The sequence below is a fragment of the Melozone crissalis genome, unplaced genomic scaffold (assembly GCF_028551555.1).
Source record: "Melozone crissalis strain CALT ecotype California unplaced genomic scaffold, PUWL_Pcris_2 ptg000027l_1, whole genome shotgun sequence".
In the NCBI taxonomy this organism is placed as follows: Eukaryota; Metazoa; Chordata; class Aves; order Passeriformes; family Passerellidae; genus Melozone; species Melozone crissalis.
In genome coordinates this window covers 86,874,127-86,897,138 of record NW_026535805.1, presented here as the reverse complement: position 1 = coordinate 86,897,138, position 23,012 = coordinate 86,874,127, and the positions used below count along the sequence as shown (strand labels likewise).

At 38.1% G+C, this 23,012-nt stretch overlaps 1 protein-coding gene across 6 annotated transcripts in view; it reads left to right on the top strand.

Annotated features, from left to right (window-relative positions):
- Window positions 1-17,285, top strand: part of USP45 (ubiquitin specific peptidase 45) — a 50,226-nt gene extending 32,941 nt beyond the window's left edge. For 2 of the 6 annotated variants that reach the window (XM_054279151.1, XM_054279150.1), the window contains exons 9-18: window positions 1,902-1,989; window positions 5,292-5,373; window positions 6,354-6,445; window positions 8,426-8,482; window positions 9,805-9,948; window positions 11,217-11,883; window positions 13,573-13,670; window positions 14,066-14,152; window positions 14,591-14,744; window positions 16,121-17,285. In XM_054279151.1, the coding sequence (XP_054135126.1) occupies window positions 1,902-1,989; window positions 5,292-5,373; window positions 6,354-6,445; window positions 8,426-8,482; window positions 9,805-9,948; window positions 11,217-11,883; window positions 13,573-13,670; window positions 14,066-14,152; window positions 14,591-14,744; window positions 16,121-16,254 (1,603 nt within the window). In that variant the 3' untranslated portion in view covers window positions 16,255-17,285. Of the gene's footprint in view, window positions 1-1,901; window positions 1,990-5,291; window positions 5,374-6,353; window positions 6,446-6,614; window positions 8,519-9,804; window positions 9,949-11,216; window positions 11,884-13,572; window positions 13,671-14,065; window positions 14,153-14,590; window positions 14,745-16,120 lie in introns of those variants that run through there. The other 4 variants (XM_054279152.1, XM_054279153.1, XM_054279156.1 and 1 more) reach the window with 4 other exon arrangements.
- Window positions 17,286-23,012: the final 5,727 nt, after the last annotated feature.

Sequence of the window (23,012 nt, the reverse complement as noted above, 5' to 3'; positions counted from 1 at the left end):
AAAAAATTTAATTTCAAATGAATGCTTAAAAAAGTCACCCACTCTACTGAATCCAGATTTTATAGTGAGCCGCACAGTACAGTAGCATCATTAAATAATTTTTAACTAGGGATATTGTCAACTTTGTATCAAAAACTAGACATGAAGTGAAATGTGAAAGTATCTTATTTGTAAATGTGAACGTGTTGTTTTGCATATGCAGCTCCAGATTTGTTCCACTTAATTTTAGGCATTGACCTTAGCTATCTGAGTTGTCACCTTCAGTCCTTCTCCAGTTACACCCCACAGTGCCTGCAGGGAGCAGTTCAGAGCAGAGACCCTGTATCACCTCCTGCCATGCCCATGTCTGCTGTGCCCTAACAAGGTGTGCCCCAACACCTTGCCCTGCTTTACATTTTGCTGTTGTGGGCACATTGCACACCTGGGGTGTTTTCTGTAATTTCTCCTGTCAGCACAAACTTCTAAGGCAGATCTGAGCAGCTTTAGTGTATGAGTGGGATGGAAGCCTCACTAACCAACCCTCAAAACCCTGAGCAGCTGAAGAGCTCTGCTGGGCAAGGGAGATCATTGTGCCAGGGGAAATAGCAATAGGTATTTGCAGCTCTGTGTACTGGCTAGCCACAGCATGCAATCCACAGCTCAGAGTGAAAACTGGTTCAATGTGTGTTTAATGAAATTGAGGAGCTGAGTGAGTGGTTGGTTTTTCTGGCTGGCTCTACCAGTTTGATAAAATTCCTGTTTGAGCTGTGCTAATCCCCTTGTCCCCTGTGCTAGGTTTGGGAAGGGGTGCACGTGGTTACACCTGTGTGTGCTTACCTCAGACTGCAGCAAGAGTCACAGCTGCCTTTTGGTGGCATTACTGGAAATTCAGGAACCTACCCATTGCAGTCCTAAGTAACTTGCTCTAGAGGACCCTGCTTGGGCAGGGAGGCTGGGTTAGGTCTCTTCCAACCCCTTGTGGTTCTGTGGAATCTCATTTTAGATTAAGTAGTTCAAGACTGTAATTAAACATCTAAAGGGTAACCTGCCTGGAAGGCCAGGTGTAGTTTGGCCAGTCAGTTACACAGTGTGAACAGAGATGTGTTAATAGTGAATACTATTCATTCTTTTGGGGTTGCACGATCCTGAAGATTCAAACTGTTAATTAGGAGCCTTCTGGCTGGGGTAAGAAGGATCTATCTTTAAGGATCACCTGAAGGATCTGTCCATGTACTCATAAGTTTATTTTTTCTTATTTCTATGTAATCTACACCTGAAAAATGTGATATTTAGAGTACATTTAGCTGCTGTGAATAGTAAAAAAGAATTCAACAGTGCTTGAATAGTAGTGGTTGATATTACTGAGTGGCAGTCTCAGAACTGATGCAGTATTACTCCTGTGCAGTTGCCAAGAAGATCACCAGTGTAAATGGGAGCATAGTCAGAAACGGATGTTTTTCCTCTTCTCGCTTCTGAGGGTGATGTGGATGCTGCTGGTGGTCTAAAAGGACTGTTCATGCACATTTGAGATTTCTCCTTGATTGAGAAAAGGGTGAGATAACAAAGGAGGTTAAGCACTTGGAAAATCTTTTTTTCTCTCTCTTCCATGTCATTGGGAATGTCATGAATGAGTAGTGGTACAGAAGTACTGGTGTAGTCTGTCAGGAAAGGGCTGCTAGCATGGATGAGACTACTGGCAAATCTGTATTTTAGTCAGGCCATACTCCATAGAATCAAACTGCAACCCAGGTCAAAGTGCAACCTTGCTGAGCAATTGCCTACTGCACCAGGAGCTTCCTAAAGCCCCATGAGGTTCTGCAGGGATTGTACCTATTTGTATCCCAGCAAAGTGTCTGCTGTTGACATTGTCTTGTGAAGAATCTCCCAAGATAATTAAAAATTCTTCACTGTTTCTTTCACAGGGCTCCTCGATTTAAGGGGTTCCAGCAGCAGGACAGCCAGGAGCTTCTGCACTATCTGTTGGATGCAATCAGGATCGAGGAGACAAAAGTAATGTCTTTGTGTGCCTTTTAAAAGTGAACTACTAGTGATTGCTTCAATGTTCTTCATGTTCCCAGAGTTTTAAAGATGTATTCCTGAAGCAGGAGTGTCTATTTTCATTATCTTGAGAAAAAACTTTTTTTTTTGAAAGATATTTATTTATGTTCATGTTGATTTGTTAAAATAGTTGATTGGAATCAAAGTTTCAGTTAGTAGGAGGAACATGACAACTTTAGGAATCCAAGTTGTTTGCCTTTTAAAAAATGAAAAAAAGGACATCTGAGACATGAAGAAAATAAAGGCAGGACTTCTGCATTAGCTGACAAAGTGAATTTTTAAAGCTATGTATCAGAAATTAGCAGTTTTTAGCTAAGGGCCTGCCCATAATTTTAACCAAAAATTTTCACTGAAAATTGTGGGGGGAGAGGGGAAAATCTTGCAAAGTTTCTTGTGTCTCTTGAAAGTGTGAAGAATTCCTTGCTTTGTCAATAAGGTTCTGCTTTTCATTTCTTAAAATCTACATCCAAATATGTGAAGTATGGAAGCAGTTTGTTATGTTGGAAATGTCCCTGTATAGGTTTTTTTGTTTGTTTATTTATTTTCCTTAATTATTTGTGCTTCCTGCATTGTTCATGCAAGAAAGGGAGTGTTTGGTTGCTATTTTGACCATTTCAGATTTAATCTGTCTGACTTAGTCTTGGACCCTTGTTTTCAGATGATATTTTGTGGTAAATAGCCTTTTCTAGGTCTCCCCTAAAGGAAGGCCTTAAATCTTGTACTGACCAGAGTACCAGAGTACTTCCTCTTCCCTTTCATTTAGTAACCCAGTGAATGTTGTGATCCTGAGCTGAATTATCTCACAGATAAGATGTAAAGCTGTGTCTGAGCCTGGTTCCTGACACTACAGTAGAGCTGAACAAATCCCCATCCTGCCAGAATATGAATATTTACTGGTCTTGTCAGCTTTCTTGACTATAAACAGAACTGAACTGCAAGAAGAAACAGTCAAACCTTGACACTCATGCTTAGAAAATCATGTCGTGAACACAGCACACAGCAGAAGCAGCTGACTTGTTGGAAAACAGTTGCTACATTTTTGCAGCAGAGAGAAACTTTATTATTTTTTTATTTCATGTAACAAAAGGTTAAAACTATGTTTTCTTGACAAAGGAGGGATCACAGAAAGCAGGATTATTGCAACAACTAAGCTGCTTCTCCAGAAGGTGCTTGTGCTTTCCCGTCAAGTCAGTCCCCTGTCAGCTTCACCAGTGGATGTGCCATCATTGCAATAACCTGCATTAGCATTTGCCTTTTAAATCATTTATTATTAGAGAGCAGTGACAGCTACAGTACCTACCTCAAAAGAGTGGTGGAAGATGGTAAGAGTTTACAGTGATTTTTGGGTAGTATTTCTGCCACTCCATCAACAGGCAGAGAGCCGTGGGTGCCACCCTGCCCTGCAATTACATCCCACTGCTGCCCTAATGGTGCATGACTGCAAACACATCTTTATCACCTCGGGGTGCTCTGCCACCGACAGTACTGGGAAAAGCTCTCTCCCCCTCCCTCTCTCTGTTGTTTTTTAATTATCCCATGTTTCAGGTCTGTAGATGGCAGACAACCAGCTGGGCACAGGCAGCAGCCCGGCCATCCCTGCTCCCCTATCCCTGCCAGGATTAGTTGTTTTTAAACCCTTAGCTTTGATGAGAAATACATACAATACATAACATAACACTAGTTATAGGAGCTAACCAAAATCCTGTTATACTTTTGCCTCTTGTGTGTGACTTTGTGTTTGTATCTGACACCAGCGCCGAACTTTTTCATATTGCTGAGGAAAAAGTTAGGAAGTGTACACAAGTGGATTTTCAGCTAAAAACTTGGCCATGTAACAATAAAGATGACATAGTGTCTGCGTCCCCAGCAATGTGGGCTGGAGATGGTTTCACACCGGGGCCTGAAGTGGCTGAACCCTGCTGCTAATTGATTAATGTCTGCTGCCATTGTCCACAGCACCCTGCCCATTCAAAGACTATGTCTTTCTTTGACCTAAATAAATGGTTCAACGCGCTAATCCCAACAAAAGGGTTGCTTATGGCCCTAAACCCATTTATGGTGCTCAACTTCATGAATTACCTATTGATTAATCCTTTTAGTATATTGTTGGCTTTAAGATGAACAAAGCTGAGCTCGGGGCAGCGGGAGTTAATTCACAAGCCAGGTCACATACTCATAAGGTCGGAGTATGACTTGGTCTGATGGGTGCCTGAACTGGAAACCAAACCTCTGACACTGTCTGTCATCCTCACACTGCAGTGATATGTGGCTTGGAAGTGTGCTTTGCTGCCTGGAAACTAGAGCCATCTATTAATCTTTTCCTGTTAGGACAGAGGGTTTGAGTTGCTTGCAGAAGGTTTGGTGTTTGTCTCTTAGAATGGTACTTTGCCCTAAGTGTGACTTCAGTATCTAATTACAAATGTCATTTGCGCACCGACAAGGGAGTCTTGTACATATCACTAGAGTCTGTGGATCAGAGAGACAGGACATGTGCCAGGAAAAGGGAAAGCATAGTAGCTGGAGTCAGGGGACCTGATTCATCCTCCTGCTTCCCTCTCTGCAGCATGTCAGAGGTTGGGCTTTTCTACCCGCCCATGCAGTTCTGCTGCCAGGAATACAATGCCTCTTCACTTCCAGGCAGTTGAGAAATAACAGGGAGAAGCACCTCCTGTCTGGAGGGGCAGCTACAACTAATTGATGAATTTGCTTCTTTCTCATCCTTCTTTCAAAACTGTAGTTTTTAGGAGTTTTTTTTTTAAACAAAAGTTGGTAACATTTACATGAATTCATAAGAAGTTTTCTTTCTCTTCTAAGGTTTTCTTACATACCTCTGGAATTGGCAGTGTTAGAAAATAAACAGAAGTGATAAAAATACTGCCCAAACACAGTCACTGAAGTTTGTCTAGTGAAAGGCTCTTAGCTGCCTTCTGAGTATTTTGTATCCTAGTTAATCAGTGTAAGTCCATTTGCAGTGGGAGAGATTGATAGCATTAGTTCACTGAAAATCTCTTAGTTTCTTGGTAACCTGTGAGGTGCCCTATGGTGGTTCCCTTTTAAGGGAAGGAAATTTTTGGGTGATTATCTACAAAAGTTAAGCTCATGGAGTTTTGACATTGTTAGTGAATAACAACAATAGTTTTATAATATTACATGACATTTATTTTATGGAAATAAGACAAGATAAAGTCTGATCAAATATGACTAGTTTTTAGAATGTTTACACTTAAAATACTTGGGTTTATTTTTACTTCTAGCGTATACAAACTGGTATCTTAAAGGCATTCAATAACCCAACTACTAAGACAGCAGATGAAGAAACTAGAAGAAAAGTCAAAGGTATGCAACTCTTTATTGAAAACTTCTAAAACTGCACTAGTCTTTAAATACCATTTTTTTCTGAACTGCCTGTTGGGAGCAGGAGATCTGCAGTGCTGTAATGGCCAGGCTTTATTCTGTGTTACTCTAGTGCCGCCTAGTGCGTACCTAAAGGTCTGAGAGCTTAGTGTGTGCTGGCTTGCGTCTATTTATCCAGGAGAAAGGCTCCCCAGAGTTAATCCAACTCTTTATAATAAGTAGAATTTAATTTTGTTTTCTAAAATAGCCTGCTCTATATTTGTTACATAGTCATCATTACTTTATACTCAGAGAGGCCACTTTCCATAAATTAAACTGATTCCTCTCAGTTGACTGGTACTGTGAGCACTCTAAATACAATTACAAAGTCAAGATAGACAGCTGTTTCTAAAGAAGGCTTTTTTTTTTTCAAAAGAAGAGGTTTTTGTGGTTTTTTTCATGTTTGTTTATTCAGTAGTTCTAATTTGGGGGATTTTGTTTTAATTAAAGTCCTAATGATTAAGATCTTTTGTAAGTTATCCTTCCCAAATCTGCAAAAGTTAAGGCATAAAGATGTATTAGAAAAGGATTTTGTTATATTTTAGAGCTTTATAGTTGCAAAAACCATTTTGAAAGGGTGAGAATCTCTCTGCTTACCCCAGTGTCTATATCAAAGCAATGCAATATTATTTACTCAAAAGAAAACTGAGATATAAAAAGCTTTTTCTTAAGAGACGCAATATTATTACTCTGTTACAGAAGGTGGGGAAGGGAAGGATAAAAGGGAACCTTCTCACTAAAATATTTTTAAATGTTGAGATAACACAGTATATGATGTATTGGTTACTGTATTGTGTTCAAAACATTTTGAATATGTTTAAAATTGTGCTTTCATAATATATCTTGGGAAGAATTTTGTTGTACTTATAGTGTGGCATTGGATGTATTATTTTTCACATTTAAAAAAAGCAATGTTTTTTCAGCATATGGAAGAGAGGGTGTGAAGATGAACTTCATAGATAGGATCTTTGTTGGTGAATTGACTAGCACTGTCATGTGTGAGGAATGTGAAAATGTAGGTATTCTGGAATTTGGTTTGATGTGGAATAGATCACATACTGGTTTGATTACATTGTCTTGAAAGTATAAAATTGTGCTGCCAATTTTATACTTGTTTGTTTGTTTGTAAAAACAAGACTTTATTGGAAGTTTCTCATTTGAAATTATTTATTCCTTCTTTAAAGCATTATCCTCCCTGACCTAAGAAGAGGGATCCTTTGAATTCAAAAAGGATTCAAGTACTGGGCTTGATTTTACATCTGACTTAAGGCTGGAGGTTCCAAATTCTATAATCATATGTGTTACACGCCAATGTTATTTGATATTTTTGAAACACTTATTTTAAAACATAAATCCTCCTGCCTGCTCTGTTGGGATACACCTGAAAATTGGAAATTACTTACTTTGAATTAGAATGAGTGGGAAAATGCTAAAATGACTTCTTTTTCTTTGAAATCTTTTTTATAATTAACATAATAACCCTAATGAACAGTATATTCCTTTCATAATTAATATTACTGACATTCCATCATAAATGCTTTCCATGATCCTTATAATTTTCTTTTAAGTTTGACAGAGAAAAATCTTAATTGCATGACTTTTTAAATTGAATGTTACATTTGTGTTTGGTTTAAAACATTCTATTTCATATTATAGAGATTAAGTAAATTAATCAATCTGAAAAAGTAAGCACAGTCCTGCAGTGCCAGGTAAACTTCCCTGTGTGTGATGTGCAGATTACTCTTCAATGTGCTACTAGTACCAATGAAGAACTTTGACCATATAAAAAATAGAGGTTGTATGTATTTTGCATGTCTCATCTATTTTTGCTGGCTTCTTATATTCTGCCTGCACAGGACTTGAGAATATGCTAGCTGTAGCCCTTTGAGGAAGAGTTTAGCATTCATTTTCCTTTGCCTGCACTGGCAAGGTATTTTTGATACGTGTTTGTTCATGCAAAGCGACACTTTAGAGGAGCCCCTGTTTGGACATCGCTCACCAGGCAGGCAGGCAGGCACCAGAGCTGCCTGCTTTTGATCCCATTTATTGCTTTTCTGGAACCTAAACATTCCTCAGTCCCTGGCACAACAGGTAAATTAAGCTTGCAGTCCATACCAAGTGTCACAGGTGGAAGATGGGGTCACAAGTACAAGAGAAGAGACATGGTGACAGTAATTGATGGCATGGCTGTGACTTAAATGTAAAACATTATTTTTACTTCCTTTTTTAAGGTTTTGTTTTTCACAGTCTTTTCAGAGGTAAGATAAGTCAGTTTTGGAAGGAATTCAAGAACAGCAAGGGAGAGAGCCTGAGGAACTTAGTGATAAAGGCAGATGGAAAGTGCTGGAAGAGATTGTCCTTAGGTATGCTTTGTAAGATGTTTCCAGCTCATATATGGCAAAATGAAACCTCAGTACAAAAAAAGAGGTTGGTTTTCTTTCAAGTCCCTTTTCCTCTGTAATTGGATTTATTTTACCAATTAGTACATGGTGTCAAAAAATCTAACAAAGCTTTTGACTGTAACCAATAAGGCTGACTTAATCTTAACTGAGAGCATGAGGTTAGAACCTGTCACTTAACTGTCATTAACCAGTCCTTGCTGCATAACAGCTCAAACACCTGTGCAGAAGTGTCCAGAATCAGGAGACACTAGAAGGTAGCTTTCTGCAAAAGGGTACCACGGGGGCCCACTTGAAACTCCACCTGGAGCTCAGAGAAAGTGAGCACCACACTGCTTCAAGTCAGTTCATGCCCAGACTGATGGCCTTGCCCTTTACCTTACATGCTGAAGTTTTGTGTGGTGTTAGAAAGAAAATTAGACTTAATATTTTTTTTTTAAAGTTAGTGGGAAGTTCTTCATTGTAGTTTCATACATCTTGTAAGTAATTAGCTTGTTGTATAGTTTTTGATAACAAATTGATTAAATAAAGGGAGCTATGTACTAAACCCATATACTCTTCTTTGTGTTTAAGTGCATTTTCTCTTTTTCTTCAAGATTTCAACAGTAAAAGAACCTTTCATTGATCTTTCACTTCCTATAATAGAGGAGAGGGTAAGAAACAGAATATGTAATAAGTACCTATTGCTTCCAGTGGATTGTTTTTAATAGCCTTATGAAGATACTTATCCATATATACAAAGTTTTGATTTAAGCCTAACAATGTAACCTTATCCATAAAGACATGTACTGTTATCCATCTATTCATTATATGATTTTATATATATATGCGTACAATGTCATAAGTTCATATATCTTTAAATTAGTCCAAACTTGCATCAAATGCCTATAGTAACCCACAGAATATATAGATCTTATATTAGCTTAATTTAATAGTATGTACTTATATAAATAGAATGATTATAAGCCTTTTTTTCCTTTTTGGAGGTCCAGAGAGTCAGATTCTAACCTATTGGTTTGTATCTAGAGAACCTGAGTCCCTTGGGCTGATGTTTACCTACAGGATGAGACACTTTAAAAATAGATATTTGAATTTATTTATTCTGGAGTTCTCAGCATTTTATGGATCACCTCCATTAGCTGCAGAGGAACTGTGTTCCTTTGAAGGCATAAGCTATTTTTTCAGGATTTGGGCTTTTCATTTGAGAGTAGTGGGTGTGGGTTGGGAGTGGTTCTTCCTCCATCCTGCGTATATTCATCTACATTTAAGGGAGAGTAATTAATGTAATATTTATTTCTGTACAAAATGTGTTTTTCTCCAAACACCAGTTTCTTTCATAACCAATTCTTCATCTTTGTTGGTGCCCTGAGCACAGATGCCTGTGGGAGTTTAGGCTTTAAGAGCATTTTGAGTATCTGGGCCCTTGTGCTTCCTGGCTCCCGTGTGTAACAAGGGAGGTTCGTGGGTTCTGTTTGAGGGTGATTTCTGTGGCTGTGTAGCAGTGGCTGCACTTGCTTGAGGGTGGGCATTACTTTACAGCCAGCACTTTCCTTCACAGGTGACTGTGCTGCTGCCAGTAACGTGATGGGGGGGATGTGGCAGCTCTGTTGTCACAGGCTGCACCAGGGACTGACCGTGTCCCTTTTGATAAAGTCACATCTTGTACAGCTATGGATGTGCTTACACAATAGTAGAATAGATTATTTTGTGTTGTATTACATACAGAAATTCTGTATCATTCCTATTTCTTGTGGCTTTCAGTTGAACCTTCAGAGACACTGACAGTGAGTTCATGATTAAAAAAAAATTAGAAAGTAGCCCTATATCACAATTCAGGGGGCCATTTAATTGGTTTTATGTAGGTCACACTTCCAATATAAAGGAAAAAATCCACATGCATTCATCTTTTCTGTAGGTTGCAAAGGAATACAAAATGGACATTTTGCCTTTCCTAATTTCCTGTCTAATTTCTTAGGTTGCAAAACCTGTGCCCTTGGGAAGAACAGGTAAAAGTAAAAGTGTACAGGAGGCAGATCTTGGTCAGTATAATTGTTCTTCTATCAGTACTCTGAATAATCAACCCAAAATTGTCAAGAAACACACTTTAACAAAAGATAAGGTAAGAACTTAACTACTCACACTTACCAGTCATCCTGAGTTAACTCAGGTTTCTAGGGTGACTGAGAACTTCTAAGGAATTTTCATACATGTCAGTGGGATTTTCTAGTATACATATAGCTGACATGGACTTGTTTTAAAATATTTAGGTCATCATTAGAAGCATGAGAAATGACAGTCATTGGTAACCATTTAGCTTTCAGTTACAGGGTTTCATTTATAAGGAAAAAGAATCTGCAGGCTAGTTTCAGTTCATGTTGCTTTTGGGACTGTTGCAAGGGTCTGTGCTCTGTTCCATGCCATAAAAACCCTCCTGCATCAAGTCCTAACACATTAAACACATGTGAGGAAAAAATACAATGTATAAAATACAACATATAAAACACAAAATATAAAAGAATGATAGGAGAAGAGAAAGACACAGAAGTAGAAAATAGTCATGAGGTAGAAACAAAAGAAAGGATGGAAAGAAGTAGTGCAGAGACTGATTGTTATAGAAGAAAATGCCTCAAACTCAAACCATTGAGATTAATGGAAGGATTCCCATTGGTACCACTGGAATTTTGATCCAATTCAAATAAGGAAAAAAAAAGGGGAAGGAAAGTTGTTAGTTTCCTTTGGGAAGTAGCCAAACAAAAGAAGGCAAGAAAAGAATCATGAACATTTGCAAATCACCTAAAATTATAGCAGCTTTGTGGGTTCGGTTTTCTAAATCTATAGGAGTAGTTTTCTGTGGAAGCAATCTTTTACTTCTTCTTGCAATCTTGATTGAAAACAAAGTCAACTTCAGATGATATTGAAATCAGCAAACATCTTCCTAGGGATGCCTCAGTTAATTCTATGACAAATGCCCATTAGGCAGGTTGAGTTTTTTCTGGAGCTGCTCATCAACTAAGGCCTCTCGTGGGAGGTCAGGGGAGTAACTTAAACTTGAGGACCTTTTAGAAGCTTAAATTGGATTAAGTGAATACCACTTCAAATGTGCCATGTACAGCTGTCACAAAGTGAAATTAATTCGTTGTGAGAAGTATTGATCTCACAGTAAGTATAAGCTGACTTAGCTGACTGGGATGTAGGTTTCTAATCCTAAGTTAGTTTAAAAACTTCTTAAGGAAATCAGCTATCTTAAACAGAGATGGAGAATATAGAACAATATAAACCCCCAATAATTTGCTTTGCATTTGTCGTGTTGTGAAAGATTTGTTCGCTTACAAATCTGCTTCCTGTTTCTCCCCTCTGTTACTGAAATAATAATGCCATCATTTACAGAATCAATTGAACCATGAGAGACGGCTTGCCAGAAAAGCTTCCTCAAAGGCAGAAGAAAGAAGTCCTGTTATCATGCAGGAAAAAGCCAGAAAGCTGGAGCTGGAGGGTGGCTCTGGTGTCCTGTTCTCCAAGGAGCCCTGTGCAGAGGCGGCTGTCAATGGGAGCCAGACGGAGGGCAGTGAGAAGGAAGCCAGCCGCTCCGAGAGCAGCTTTGATGCCGACAGTGAGGCCTCAGAAAGCGAAAGTGCTTCCAGGCAAACAGCTCTGAGCCCCCCCAGCAGCGTGCCTGGTGGGCGTGGGAACCCCTTAAACCCTAAATCACCGCACAAGCCGAGCGACAGCACCGAAGAGATGATTTCCAGTTCCATATCCAAGCTTAGCTTCTGTGAGCCTATTACTGAAGACAAAAAATCAAGTTGTGGAGATCCAGCATTGGGTTTATCACATAATTCCATGTTCTCAGTAGGCAAATCCTCACTATCCCAAAACCCTCAAAATGCTTTCCAGACACTTTCCCAAAGCTACATAACTAGCTCAAAGGAATGTTCTGTTCAGTCCTGCCTTTACCAGTTCACCTCTGTAGAGCTCTTGATGGGGAACAACAAGCTTTTATGTGAGAGCTGCACAGAAAGGAAACAGAAGTATCAGAAGAAAACCAACTCCACAGGTAAAGTGCTTGTACCTCTGGACAATTTCCAGCATTGCTTCCCAAAGTCTGTGTGCTGGCTTCTCTTCCATTGCTCCAGCATGGGCCTCCCTGCTGTTAAATAGAAAATAGAAAATGTCTCTCCAAACAAAAATTGTAACAACTTAAAACTTCACCAGGCAATGGCAACAGGACTAATTTTTATATTAGAACATAATGGTAGATGTAACATAGAATTCATTTTGCATCTTTATTCTGTCCAAGATAAAGAATTTAAAGATGACTGTAAACCAAGTATGTGCATTGCTCAATACTAATGTTTGCTGCTGTTTCTGTTCCTTACAATCCTCAAAGCTTTGACATATATGCTGTAAGATTTCCGCTCCTGTAGCTTACATACTCAGGAAAGTAATGTAATTATGTATGAAAAAGAGGCAAAAAAAGAGAGTTGCAATGAAGAGAGAAATAAAATTCCAAAAATTTGTAAGAATGGAGATGAGAGAGAAGCACCTTCTTATGACAGTGTTTTCCTCAATGCTTGTATAGCCCAAGCAGACCATTAGAGTTCACTGAATAAGAAAAACAACTTAAATTTAATGAAAACTTAACACTTTAGAAGGACTGGAGAATTGGGGCTTTCTTTATATATAGAATTTCAGAAGAATAAAAAAATTAAGCTCTTCTGATAATTTGTCAATACAATAAAGGGAGTTCATATAATAACAAAAAATTGCCTGTTTGCTGTGCACTTATAGATACCTGGAGAGATAAAATTTAAGCATGAGTAAATTCAGAAAAATTATTTGTATTTTATAGTCATACCTTTAATCATCATTGGACTATAAGTGCCGTATAAATAACACTTTGGTTCCATGGGCACCATGGAAAAGCAAAATCAATTCACAAGTACTCATTATTTATTTTTTCCTTCTGAAACAAAAGACATAAGAGGTCACCCAATCAACCATTAAGTGCTCCATTATACCTCAAATGAACTATTTTCTTTTGAACATATGTAAAAGCAGTATATTAATTTTTTTGGCAAAACCAAATTCTAGTGGTAGGTTCTCTTTTACTGTGGAGCTTTTCTGTGGAGTTTTCACTGTGCTACTTTTGGTAAGCACCCTGTGTTCTGTGCCTCTGCACCATAGGGGGTTTGGAGGCCACATATCCCAATCCTGAATGCTGAAGCCAGCAGGTTCTGAAGCTTCCTGAAGCAGACAGCCCTCCTCAGACCTTTCTCTTAAAAAGTGTAAAGTATGTAGTCATGCAGAAAGAGTTGAAGAATGGAAAACTCAACTCTTAGTGATTAGGACATTAAAACAGATAAAGAGACTTGTGCCTTCCAGTTTTTATGCAGGGATCATCCATTTATTTTAGGTTTTAACAGGAAAGTTGGCTGCTATAGTAACAGAAGATGTAGTTATCTCAGTGTGCAAGCTGACCTAGATAGTGGACAGGCTTCCAGCTTCTGATCTGATTTGCACAAGAATGGCTAAAATAATGTTTAGATTTCACAGATTATGTTTATTAATAACTAGAAAAATGAGAAAATATTTTTGTTACTCCACAAAATTTCCCTTGTGTTTTATTTAACAAGTACAACACCATCACAGCATAGGTCTGTTCTGTCAGACGTTTAGAAAGTACTTTAAAAATTCCATATGACTGCCTTCACTTTACATATTATTTTGATATTCATAAATACAGAAAAGAAGATGGAAGGTGTCTACACAAATGCTCGGAAACAGCTGCTGATTTCTTCAGTTCCTGCTATTCTTATTCTCCACCTGAAAAGATTCCACCAGGTAAGAACCAGACCCTTCCTGTATATTCCTCTGCCCCACAGGTGGATAACTGGTGGTTCTTCAAGTGTCATTGTAGGTCCCAATACTGCCTTTTTAGATGGAGACCTGGTAGAAGCACTGTTTGAAACATCTTGTGTTTGTTGTGATTATTCTAACACCTTCAGACTACATTTAGCCATCCTGATGTATCCAGGGAAACCCCTTGTGTGTCCATCATGTTACATGTAGCACTGTATTGGAAACATAACAAAGAAGGTTTAAATCAGTTAAAATCTTACTCTTGGATTTGGTTAATTTTAACAGTATAATGATACACCTTAGCTTAAAAAAGCTACCTCGTAAAAATATTCATTTTACAGTTTTTCTTTTTTTCTTTTTTTTTTTTTCTTTTGAAGGCTGGTTTGAGTCTACGGAAAGTAAACAGGCACGTGGATTTCCCACTGATTTTAGACTTAGCACCGTTCTGTGCTGCATCTTGCAAGGTACAATTTCAAGTCTTTATTTTTGTTGTACTTCAGCAGTTGGTGTCCTGACCAAAGTTAAATTGGATTGATGATGATGATAATGATGATTTTTAATTAAATTGTAGAGTGAATTTTTCAGATAATGTCTTGATATCAGAACTGTAACTGTGTACAATCCCATTCATATCAAGAATATCATAGATGTTAGCTGATGTTAGTTAAGCTGTGGTGCCCTGGTGGTGTTGGTGTATATAACAGCATTAAGGACAAGTATTACTGCCTCTATGGTAACTAAATTATTAAGACTACTGAGTTGTAATAGAGGTGTTTTGCTGTTGGAAATGCTGTGGATGGCTGTTTGCCTCTTTTGGAACCATACTGCTGCTAGCTGCTTAACATGCCAGTAAAATTTACTGTGAAATAATTCACCTTTGTTTTGTGTTTCTGGGAATGCAGAATGTTATGGATGGTGCAAGAGTGCTGTACAGTCTGTATGGAATAGTGGAGCACAGTGGCTCAATGAGAGGGGGTCATTATGCAGCGTATGTGAAAGTCAGGACATCCTCCAAGAAACTGCTGGAGCACATTTCTGCCACTAAATCTGTTCTGGGTACGTACAAACAGAGCTTCCTTTCCTTTACTGTAAACCAAAAGTAACTGTCTACAGGGATTTATAGCAAATAGTTTTTTAGCTGAGAATAACTGTGGTTTTTAGACAAGTTGTAGAACCCCGTCCCAGGATGTGCTCCAGGCCAGGCTGGATGGAGCTCTGAGCAACCTGGGCTAAGGGAGGTGTCCCTGCCCATGGCACAGCTGTTAGAACTAGATGGTCTTTGAAGTTTCTTTCAACCCAAACCAACCTATGATTCTATTAATTATTCTTTTTTGTTGTTGTATATCCTAGTTCTGCTGTTAATACCATATAGAACTGAATAATAGAATTTTGATTCAGCTATTAAACAGATAATTGAGGGAAAACTTTCCTCTCTTTCCTACTCAAAATAATACATCCTGTTGAAAAGTTGTGCCTGGTAAAATTTAATTATTTGGCATATTTGGTATCTGAAAATGCTTTAGTACACCAATCAAATCCATTACATTAAATTAAATTACATTTCATGAATATTTGAGCATTTTGTGTCTCTTAGATATTTTAGGATGGGAATTTTTTAATACTTAAAAATCTGGAATACTCTGGTTTAATGTGGACAGCAAGAATATTTTTCATGGAAGATGCAAGGTTTGGTGTAGGGTTTCTGTTGGCATTTTGAGAACAGCACACTAGTTCTTTCTGATTAATACTTGATGGATATGCAAACAGATGATTGGGGATACAAGCATCATAAAGTCACCCTAGGACAAGAGTGAAATAAGTTTCCAGGACAGAATCTGTTAGTGAAAAATTTGCAGCAGCAATAATATGTTAAGCTGTCAAAGTTAGGTAAATATATTTACTGTTTCCCTTCTTGGGAGAAAGTGGGAACCAAGCATTATCCTTTCCATGCTGTGTAGTATCACTTTGCATTTGAAGCTTATTTCTCAGAATGACAATCTTTTACATTATTCATGAAATCAAAATTTCCTTCAGTCTTATGTTTATCTTGCAATGATTATTAGAACAGATTAGATCTTTTCATGTTCTTAATTTCAGACTGGTCAGCTTTTAAAGTAAGACTTTTGTTCTATGTCAGAACTGGTTGTGTTCTAGTAAAACTTCCTGTTGGAAGCTGTACTGGAAATGTCTTAGGCTTTCTAAAAAAATATGAAAAAAGCCATGGCAGCATTCATTCCTAGGCATTGTCTTCCACCAATTTCTCTTACAGTGCTCTTTGATATGTAAGTTTTAAACTGAGTAGCAGACTGTATCTAAGTAATTAATTACTCTGGTACATGAGAAGCTTCTCTTGCTTTTTGAAATAGCCACTGTATTTGCTTGATGATGTTGTGAAAGACAATAAAAATATTTCTTTTGCTTCTGCATTTCAGGTTTGAAAGAAGCCATGGGAGCATCAGGAGGACAGTGGGTGTATGTTAGTGATGCCCATGTTCAGATGGTTCCAGAATCAAGAGTACTAAATGCACAAGCATATCTACTTTTTTATGAAAGATTATTACTATAATTCTTAACAGTTTAATTTCAAAGAAGATAGTGTTATTTAGTTTATCTTATTTAAAGCTGCAGTGGTAAGAGTACCTGTAAATATTGTGCCTTTATCTTGTAGAGAATTTATCATATTTTGACTCTGAAGTTCAGTTAAACTATTATAAATATCTGAATGATTCTCTTAAAGTATGCACTTTGCCAAACATGTAAAATTCCTGGATTCATTAAAATGCTGTACCGTTAGAATGTAAGATGATGTCCTATCCTACTGAGGTCTAGGGAGATTGTTTTTGATTATAATAAAGATAAGCTTTTGCCCATAGTTCTAGAACAGTGAAGAATAGAAATACTGATAGAGCTAAGTGCCTGGATTTGCTGGTGTACAGTAACAATACAAAGTGTTCAGCTTCTCCTGATCCAGTCCAGACCCTTCCTATCACTGGGCTGGGTGTCAGCTGTTAAGATTTCTGCAAACGAGAGCCTGTCAAATTGTGTCACTTCCATGTGTAGTAATTGGAAGGCAGAGTCCTCCAGAAGGGAGTGACAGCAGCTGTCTCTGGGCAGTGCTGCAGTGCACTTTCTGATAAGAGCTGGGAATAGATTGGGAGAACATGGCTTCTGAATAGTGACAGTGAATCCTCAGATACCCAGTACCCTTCCAGTTGTCTCCAACTGGCACTGGTATAGCAATGTACTCCTGTTTCAATAGAAATATGTACTTGGTGTGCATAACTGTGTCCTCTGAGCTATATGCACACACCATAAATCCATCAATAGATATTGTCATTTTACTTTCTAGGGAAGAGAATTGCAAATAACTTCTGTATTTAGTAATTTTTCAACTTCACAATTATGACAATGTACAGCATATAAGCTTGTGTATGTACAGAGTTTAAATCGTAATTCAGTAAATTCTGTAACTTTTGGTTCCAAACATGAACTTGTTTATCTGTTCCTGAATACTTTTCTCACAGGAGTAATAAACTATAAATTATTTTTGCACTGTGTGTGTGAGTTGGACAGTAAATGATGACTTTTGCCCTCTGATACATGTCTGGACTTCCTTTTGTCAGCAGTGGGGGACAGCAGGAGTGCTAGTGGCAGAACTGGTTTCTGTAGACTGGGTGACTGCCCTGTTTTGAGGTGTTACTTCCTTTGGTAATTTCTCATTTCCATCCCAGAGAGTAACAGATACATTCTAAGGTCAAGACCTGATGACTGCTTGAAGTTATGTGGTAATTAAATTATTTAATAAGCAGTTACTTAAATACAAATTACTTCTGTAACAGTTCCATCCTGTATGACTTGCTCTTTGGTAGAGAAAAAATGTTAATATATGCTTACTGTTGTCATTTATGGTAATGTTTTTTAAATGAAAAGACATGCTGTCCCTATTACTGTCTGTACCACATGTTGTCATACCTACCTGCCTGACTCTCCTGTTCTCTACTTCTGTTTCAGAGCTTCATCCACTTGCATTCCCTCTTTTGCATAAGCAAATGGCACCACCTGCTAGAATTGCATTTGCTCAAACTGCTGAGGTGTATCTTACAGCCACATGACTTGCACATTCTTGTGCAGGCACTAGGGATTGTTAGGCCATAAAACTGATAGGCATAATGGAGAGAACCTCTGGTTGCACAGCATTTTATTTTCAAAAGGAAAACTCCTCTATTTAGATAAAAATTAGGCTATGTGTTTTGGGCAAAACCATGTTTTTTCCTTGTACAAATTAAAACTGTCTCAGTCTATCCAAAAGTAGTAAAAATCAGAAACCAAGCAGCCAGGTTTAGCTATCTGTATTCCAGCTAACAACATCTTAACCCAAGTCTACACTAAGTAAGAAAGCAAGATAATGTTTAGATGAGAGTTGGTTAAAATACCATAATTCTCTTCCAGCTCCTTATCTTCCCATACCATTCATCCACCTACACACACTTTATCCTCTTTGTGTGTAACTGATCAAAACTCAGAATTAGTTCCAGGCAACAGTGGTAGCAAATGGCAACTAAGTATCACTTGTGTGACACAACCTTGCTAGGAGGGCACGGGGAGTGAATCCTCACCCTGAAGCACACAGTGAGCAGCTGGCACCTGACCTTGCTCTCTTTGCTGACTTTGGAAAATTACTGAATTTTGGTACCTGCATGACTCTACTTTTTAGCCTAGACCGCACAGCTAGGAGAGAAACAGAACGAGGTTCTTAACCTGTCACTTCCTACTTTTAATGCTACTTTCAGGAAATTCCTGAGGTGATCTTTTTAACTGTTTAACTAGTTTAATCTTTAAACTCCTTTTTAACTGGAGTTTACAAGCTGTTTCTGAAATTTTTCCAAGTGGACGTAACTGCCTAGAATGTCATAAAAGATGTTGGCAGGATTATTTTCTCATTAACAGCCAGGGAACATTTACTTTTATTTACAGGTATTTTATAGAACATGGAGAGAAAGTGCCATGAAAAAGAGTCAATGCCTTTATTCAGGATAGCCATCACTGTTGCTCCTGGAGGAGGTGTGCTGAGCTGAAATAAAAATCTGTGTTGGCAGGAACTCTGTAAGCCTTGAGTCAGGAACAGGTATGAAAATATGATAGAAGGAAGCATTCTCTAAAAATGAAGGAAATAGGTGAAGTTATGCTTTCAAAATGAACAAATTGATGACCAATTTGTGGTCATCACAATTGTGATGACAACACAAGTGCAAGATTTCACACACAATTTTAGATGCAAGTCACAGCATCCTTTACACAGAGCTAAGTTATTTTGTGTAAAGTTTGGCTCTAAAGAAACTACATAAATGTGTATACTGAAGACTTCTTATAATTCTTTATCAGGAATTGGAAAAGAAGCTCAGAGCATTCTGAGAAAACAAGAGATCTATATCTATACATCTCTCTATAAGAGATATACATCCTATATGTATATCCTGAATGTTAAATATGATTCTAGAGTCAAGGAACTGGCAGTTCCCTGCAACTACCAGATGTGTGAATGCTATTGAAAAGCTGTATGTTTTCAGAATTTTAGTGAAGGGCTTGAAAGTTTAAGACTCTCCTTAAAATGTCTTATGTTACCAACCAAAAATCTCTTCAGGCTGACAGCATGTACTCTTTACAGAGCTTCACCACACTTTTGTGGTCCCCCACCCTGAGAAAGTGCAGTAGCCTGGCTCTTCATGTGGCAGAGCTTCAAAATGGCTTTCCCCTCATCCCACCCTTCTCTTCTCACAAGGGCACCACGGCTTTCTTCATCAGCTCCATTTGTTCTTTATGTTTTTGGGGTCTCCATAAGCCTCTGTGTCAATGTCTTTGCTTTCATTGATCCTTAAGCATGATACAGTGGTTCCCAATCTCATCCCTTATTCTGTGAGCTGCAAGGCTCTGGCAGGAAGAGCTGCTGCAGCTGCAGTCTGGTCTGTCCCCAGCACCCACTGGCTCTGCCTACAGGCTGCAATAACAACCCCTGAGCAAAGCTGTGACTCCTGAGCAGCTCTGCTGAGCAGTCACAAGACAGTGCCTGTAAAACAACTACAAAGGATTCAAATTAAATAGTTCCTCACTCATCTGTAAGTAAACCTCACCCTATGGGAAGTACCTGATTTACATATATGGACAACTGGACCCCCCTACAAGTTTCCTCAGAACAGAGGCCTCAACGAAGACTGCTCCATCAGCTAAGGAGTTAGCACAGATTATAAGAAAGAGCTTTGTTATCTTTGGATTTATATATCATTTACACCAAAAGTGGCAAAAAAGGATGTGGAGATTTACTATACTAACCTGTCTACAATATGTGTACAGACATCATGTTTGCATTAGTCTGTTCTCCTAAGAGATGGCTACAAATGGAGGGGAAGGAAAAACAAACCCTGAACTTTGCTGCCCAAAATGTACATGCTGTAATCGCCTTTGTTTAGAAAATTAAATCCATGCAGTCTGCCAAACCTTCCTCCCTTGCCCATCTGCACCCTCTGTGTGCATCAGTGAAGTGCTCTTGCCTGTGCATTTCAAGTGGTAGCAGGTGAGAGTGGTTTATAAATCCATTAAAAGGCTGAAATGTCTTAACTTCACCATTTGCTTCTCTGGACCCTTCTTTTTTATACTAACACAAACTGAATCATAAAGGGACATGAAATTAATGCCTCTATATTCTCAACCCATTATAAAAATCTTATTTGAACATATTGGTAACAAACTAAGAAAGAAGTAATTTCTTTAGCAGAAAATCTAAGATGTATTAAAAAGGAATCGAATTAGATGGGAACAAAGAAAGCATTTAAATACAACTCTTCTGTTAACAATAATTAACAAATTCAATTTTCATGAAAAAGCATACCTCAGCTTTAGCTATCTGTATTCCAGCTAACAACATCATAACCTAAGTCTACACTAAGTAAGAAAGGAAGATAATGTTTAGATGGGAGTTGTTACAACAACCCTGATTAAACAAAGATTTGATACTCCTTAGTTTTCAATATCTGGACTCTATTTTGCTGTACCCTGTACACATTTATACATTTGTACAAAGATTTGTATATCTATTGGAAAGAAATGCCACTATTCTTTGGTAGAACCATTTCAGTCTAATTATTTTAGATTATTGTTGCTTCTGTCTTTTTACCATGTCTTAGGCTGTTATTTTGCCAGCTGTTCTAGCTGTTGTACCTCTCCTGTTGGTGTATAAACAAATTGTAGAAATGGTGGAAAAGTGATTATTCAAAATGATTCGTAATCTATTTTTTTGTAAATGGATTATAAAATATATTTTCAGATGGATGTCTGTTTGTGCAAGTCAAACACTTTCTATGTACAACATTACATAAGAAATCTAAGTTAATTTTTATGTTATAATAAAACCATTGCAATGCACTGCAGCCACTTCAAAACTACTTTGTGTGTACATTTCACTTATATAAAGTTATAAATACTTCCATCATCATTTATAGCAGCAGAAAATACTAACTTTTAAGTGTCAAGAATGTTTCTTACATCTATGGCAGCTTCCAGCATTTTTCTAGCACAAAATGTAAAGGTGCAGAGTTGCTTTTAAAAGAAAACAAGAGCGTTTATTTTCAGTGAGTTTGTGACCTCTTAGCAATTAAATTACCTCACTGCTTTGCTAGTTTAGGGTTTTTTTGCTTTTGAGCTGTGTAACATAGGAATTGTTTTAATGTATTCTGTAGTGAAGCCACCCTGCCAATGGTCACCATTCCCTATTTAGCCATTCCACAAAGCTGAGTTCTAATTCTACTGACATTTATACATGGAGATAATCCCTGGTATGTTCATGTGTGCTTGCACTTACACAAAAGGCAATCCAATAATCAAAAATCTTGTTGCTAAGTTCAAAATACTTGTGAGCAATAAATCAAGCATGTTAAAACTTTCATCTAGTTTTCATTAATTTCCTTTTTTCATCTATTTGAACTAATAGTCTGACTCTACTCTCAAATTTAAATTGATATTTAAATAACAAATAGTATTTTTAGAATTTGACTACAGTGCTGATACATGGTACATTTCATTTGTAGATTTCTAATTCCAAATATTACTAAGTAAGCAGACTGTATTTACAAAACAAACACAAGTCTGATCAGTTTTTCAGTCTACCCAAGGTGCTTTAACAATTTCTGAGAGAATAGCTGCATTTGTCATCTATTCATTTTGTCTTTTCATCTGTTATATATTGTTAGAAAAATGTGTAAATAAAACATCCAGCCATTTGGAAAGCTGTGTTATTTAAACAAGCTGTATGTTTTACACCTGAGTTAATGTATTTTGCTTGTGTCGTGTCTCACACCACCAGTGCCTGTGGAAGAGCTCCCCAGAGATGAATCCATATCCTTGAACACTTCAGGTGCACCTCTTGTTTCCCCTGCCTTACCCTCTGTGGCAAAGGGCACGGATAAAGTTTGTTCCTTTTATGAGAACTGAGTTCTGTAATTCTGTGATAAAACCAGGACCAAGAGTGGGACTCCCTCACACGCCGTTTCAGTGGCAGCTGCAAGTTTGTCCATCCATAAGCATCGCTCCAGAGTTCCAGCTGTGAGTCAACACTGGAGAGACTTAAAACTTCTACAGCATTTCTGTCCATGGAAAGCATGCTCAATCCTGTGACAAAAACGGGAAAATCTAGAAGGCTTCAGCCAACACTAATATGTAGCCTAACTGGCACTGACAATCATAACAAAAGTTGCTTGAATTTTCTCTAGATTTATAAGAGTCGATTTTGTTACTCGGTGTGAATATTAATATAACTTTATGCAATGATCAGAGACTGTGGATGTTTCAGGCATTTACATCCGTGACGCTGAGGGAGGGAAGCAGCGATCCCAGCCGTAAGTAATGTGCCAGCTAATGGAAACCTCTGCTCCACACAAAGGAACGGAATTACCCAGTCCCTGCCTGCGGAATCATCCCAGGGTCGATACAAGAAGAGCTGGTTACTGTAGATGATTTTTTTTTTTCTTCATGCCTTAAAATAAAAGGAAAATTTCCAGGTAGAAGTCACAGAAGTTAATGTGGATATTCAGAATAAGCTACTTGGAGAATTGTCCTTATAGCCATACCCTGGCCTGGCTTTGAACGCTCACACTCTGCAGCTGTGCAGCACAGAAGTTATTGTGTATTTCAGTGTAGGCCACTGCCCAGAGCCTGTCCACTTACGCACTTACACCACTTACAGGTGTAGCTACCAGCATTAGAAACTTCTCCATGCAGCTTTATGAACTTCATGCCGACTCCGTACTGGAAGCACGGATCACACTCCGACTACAA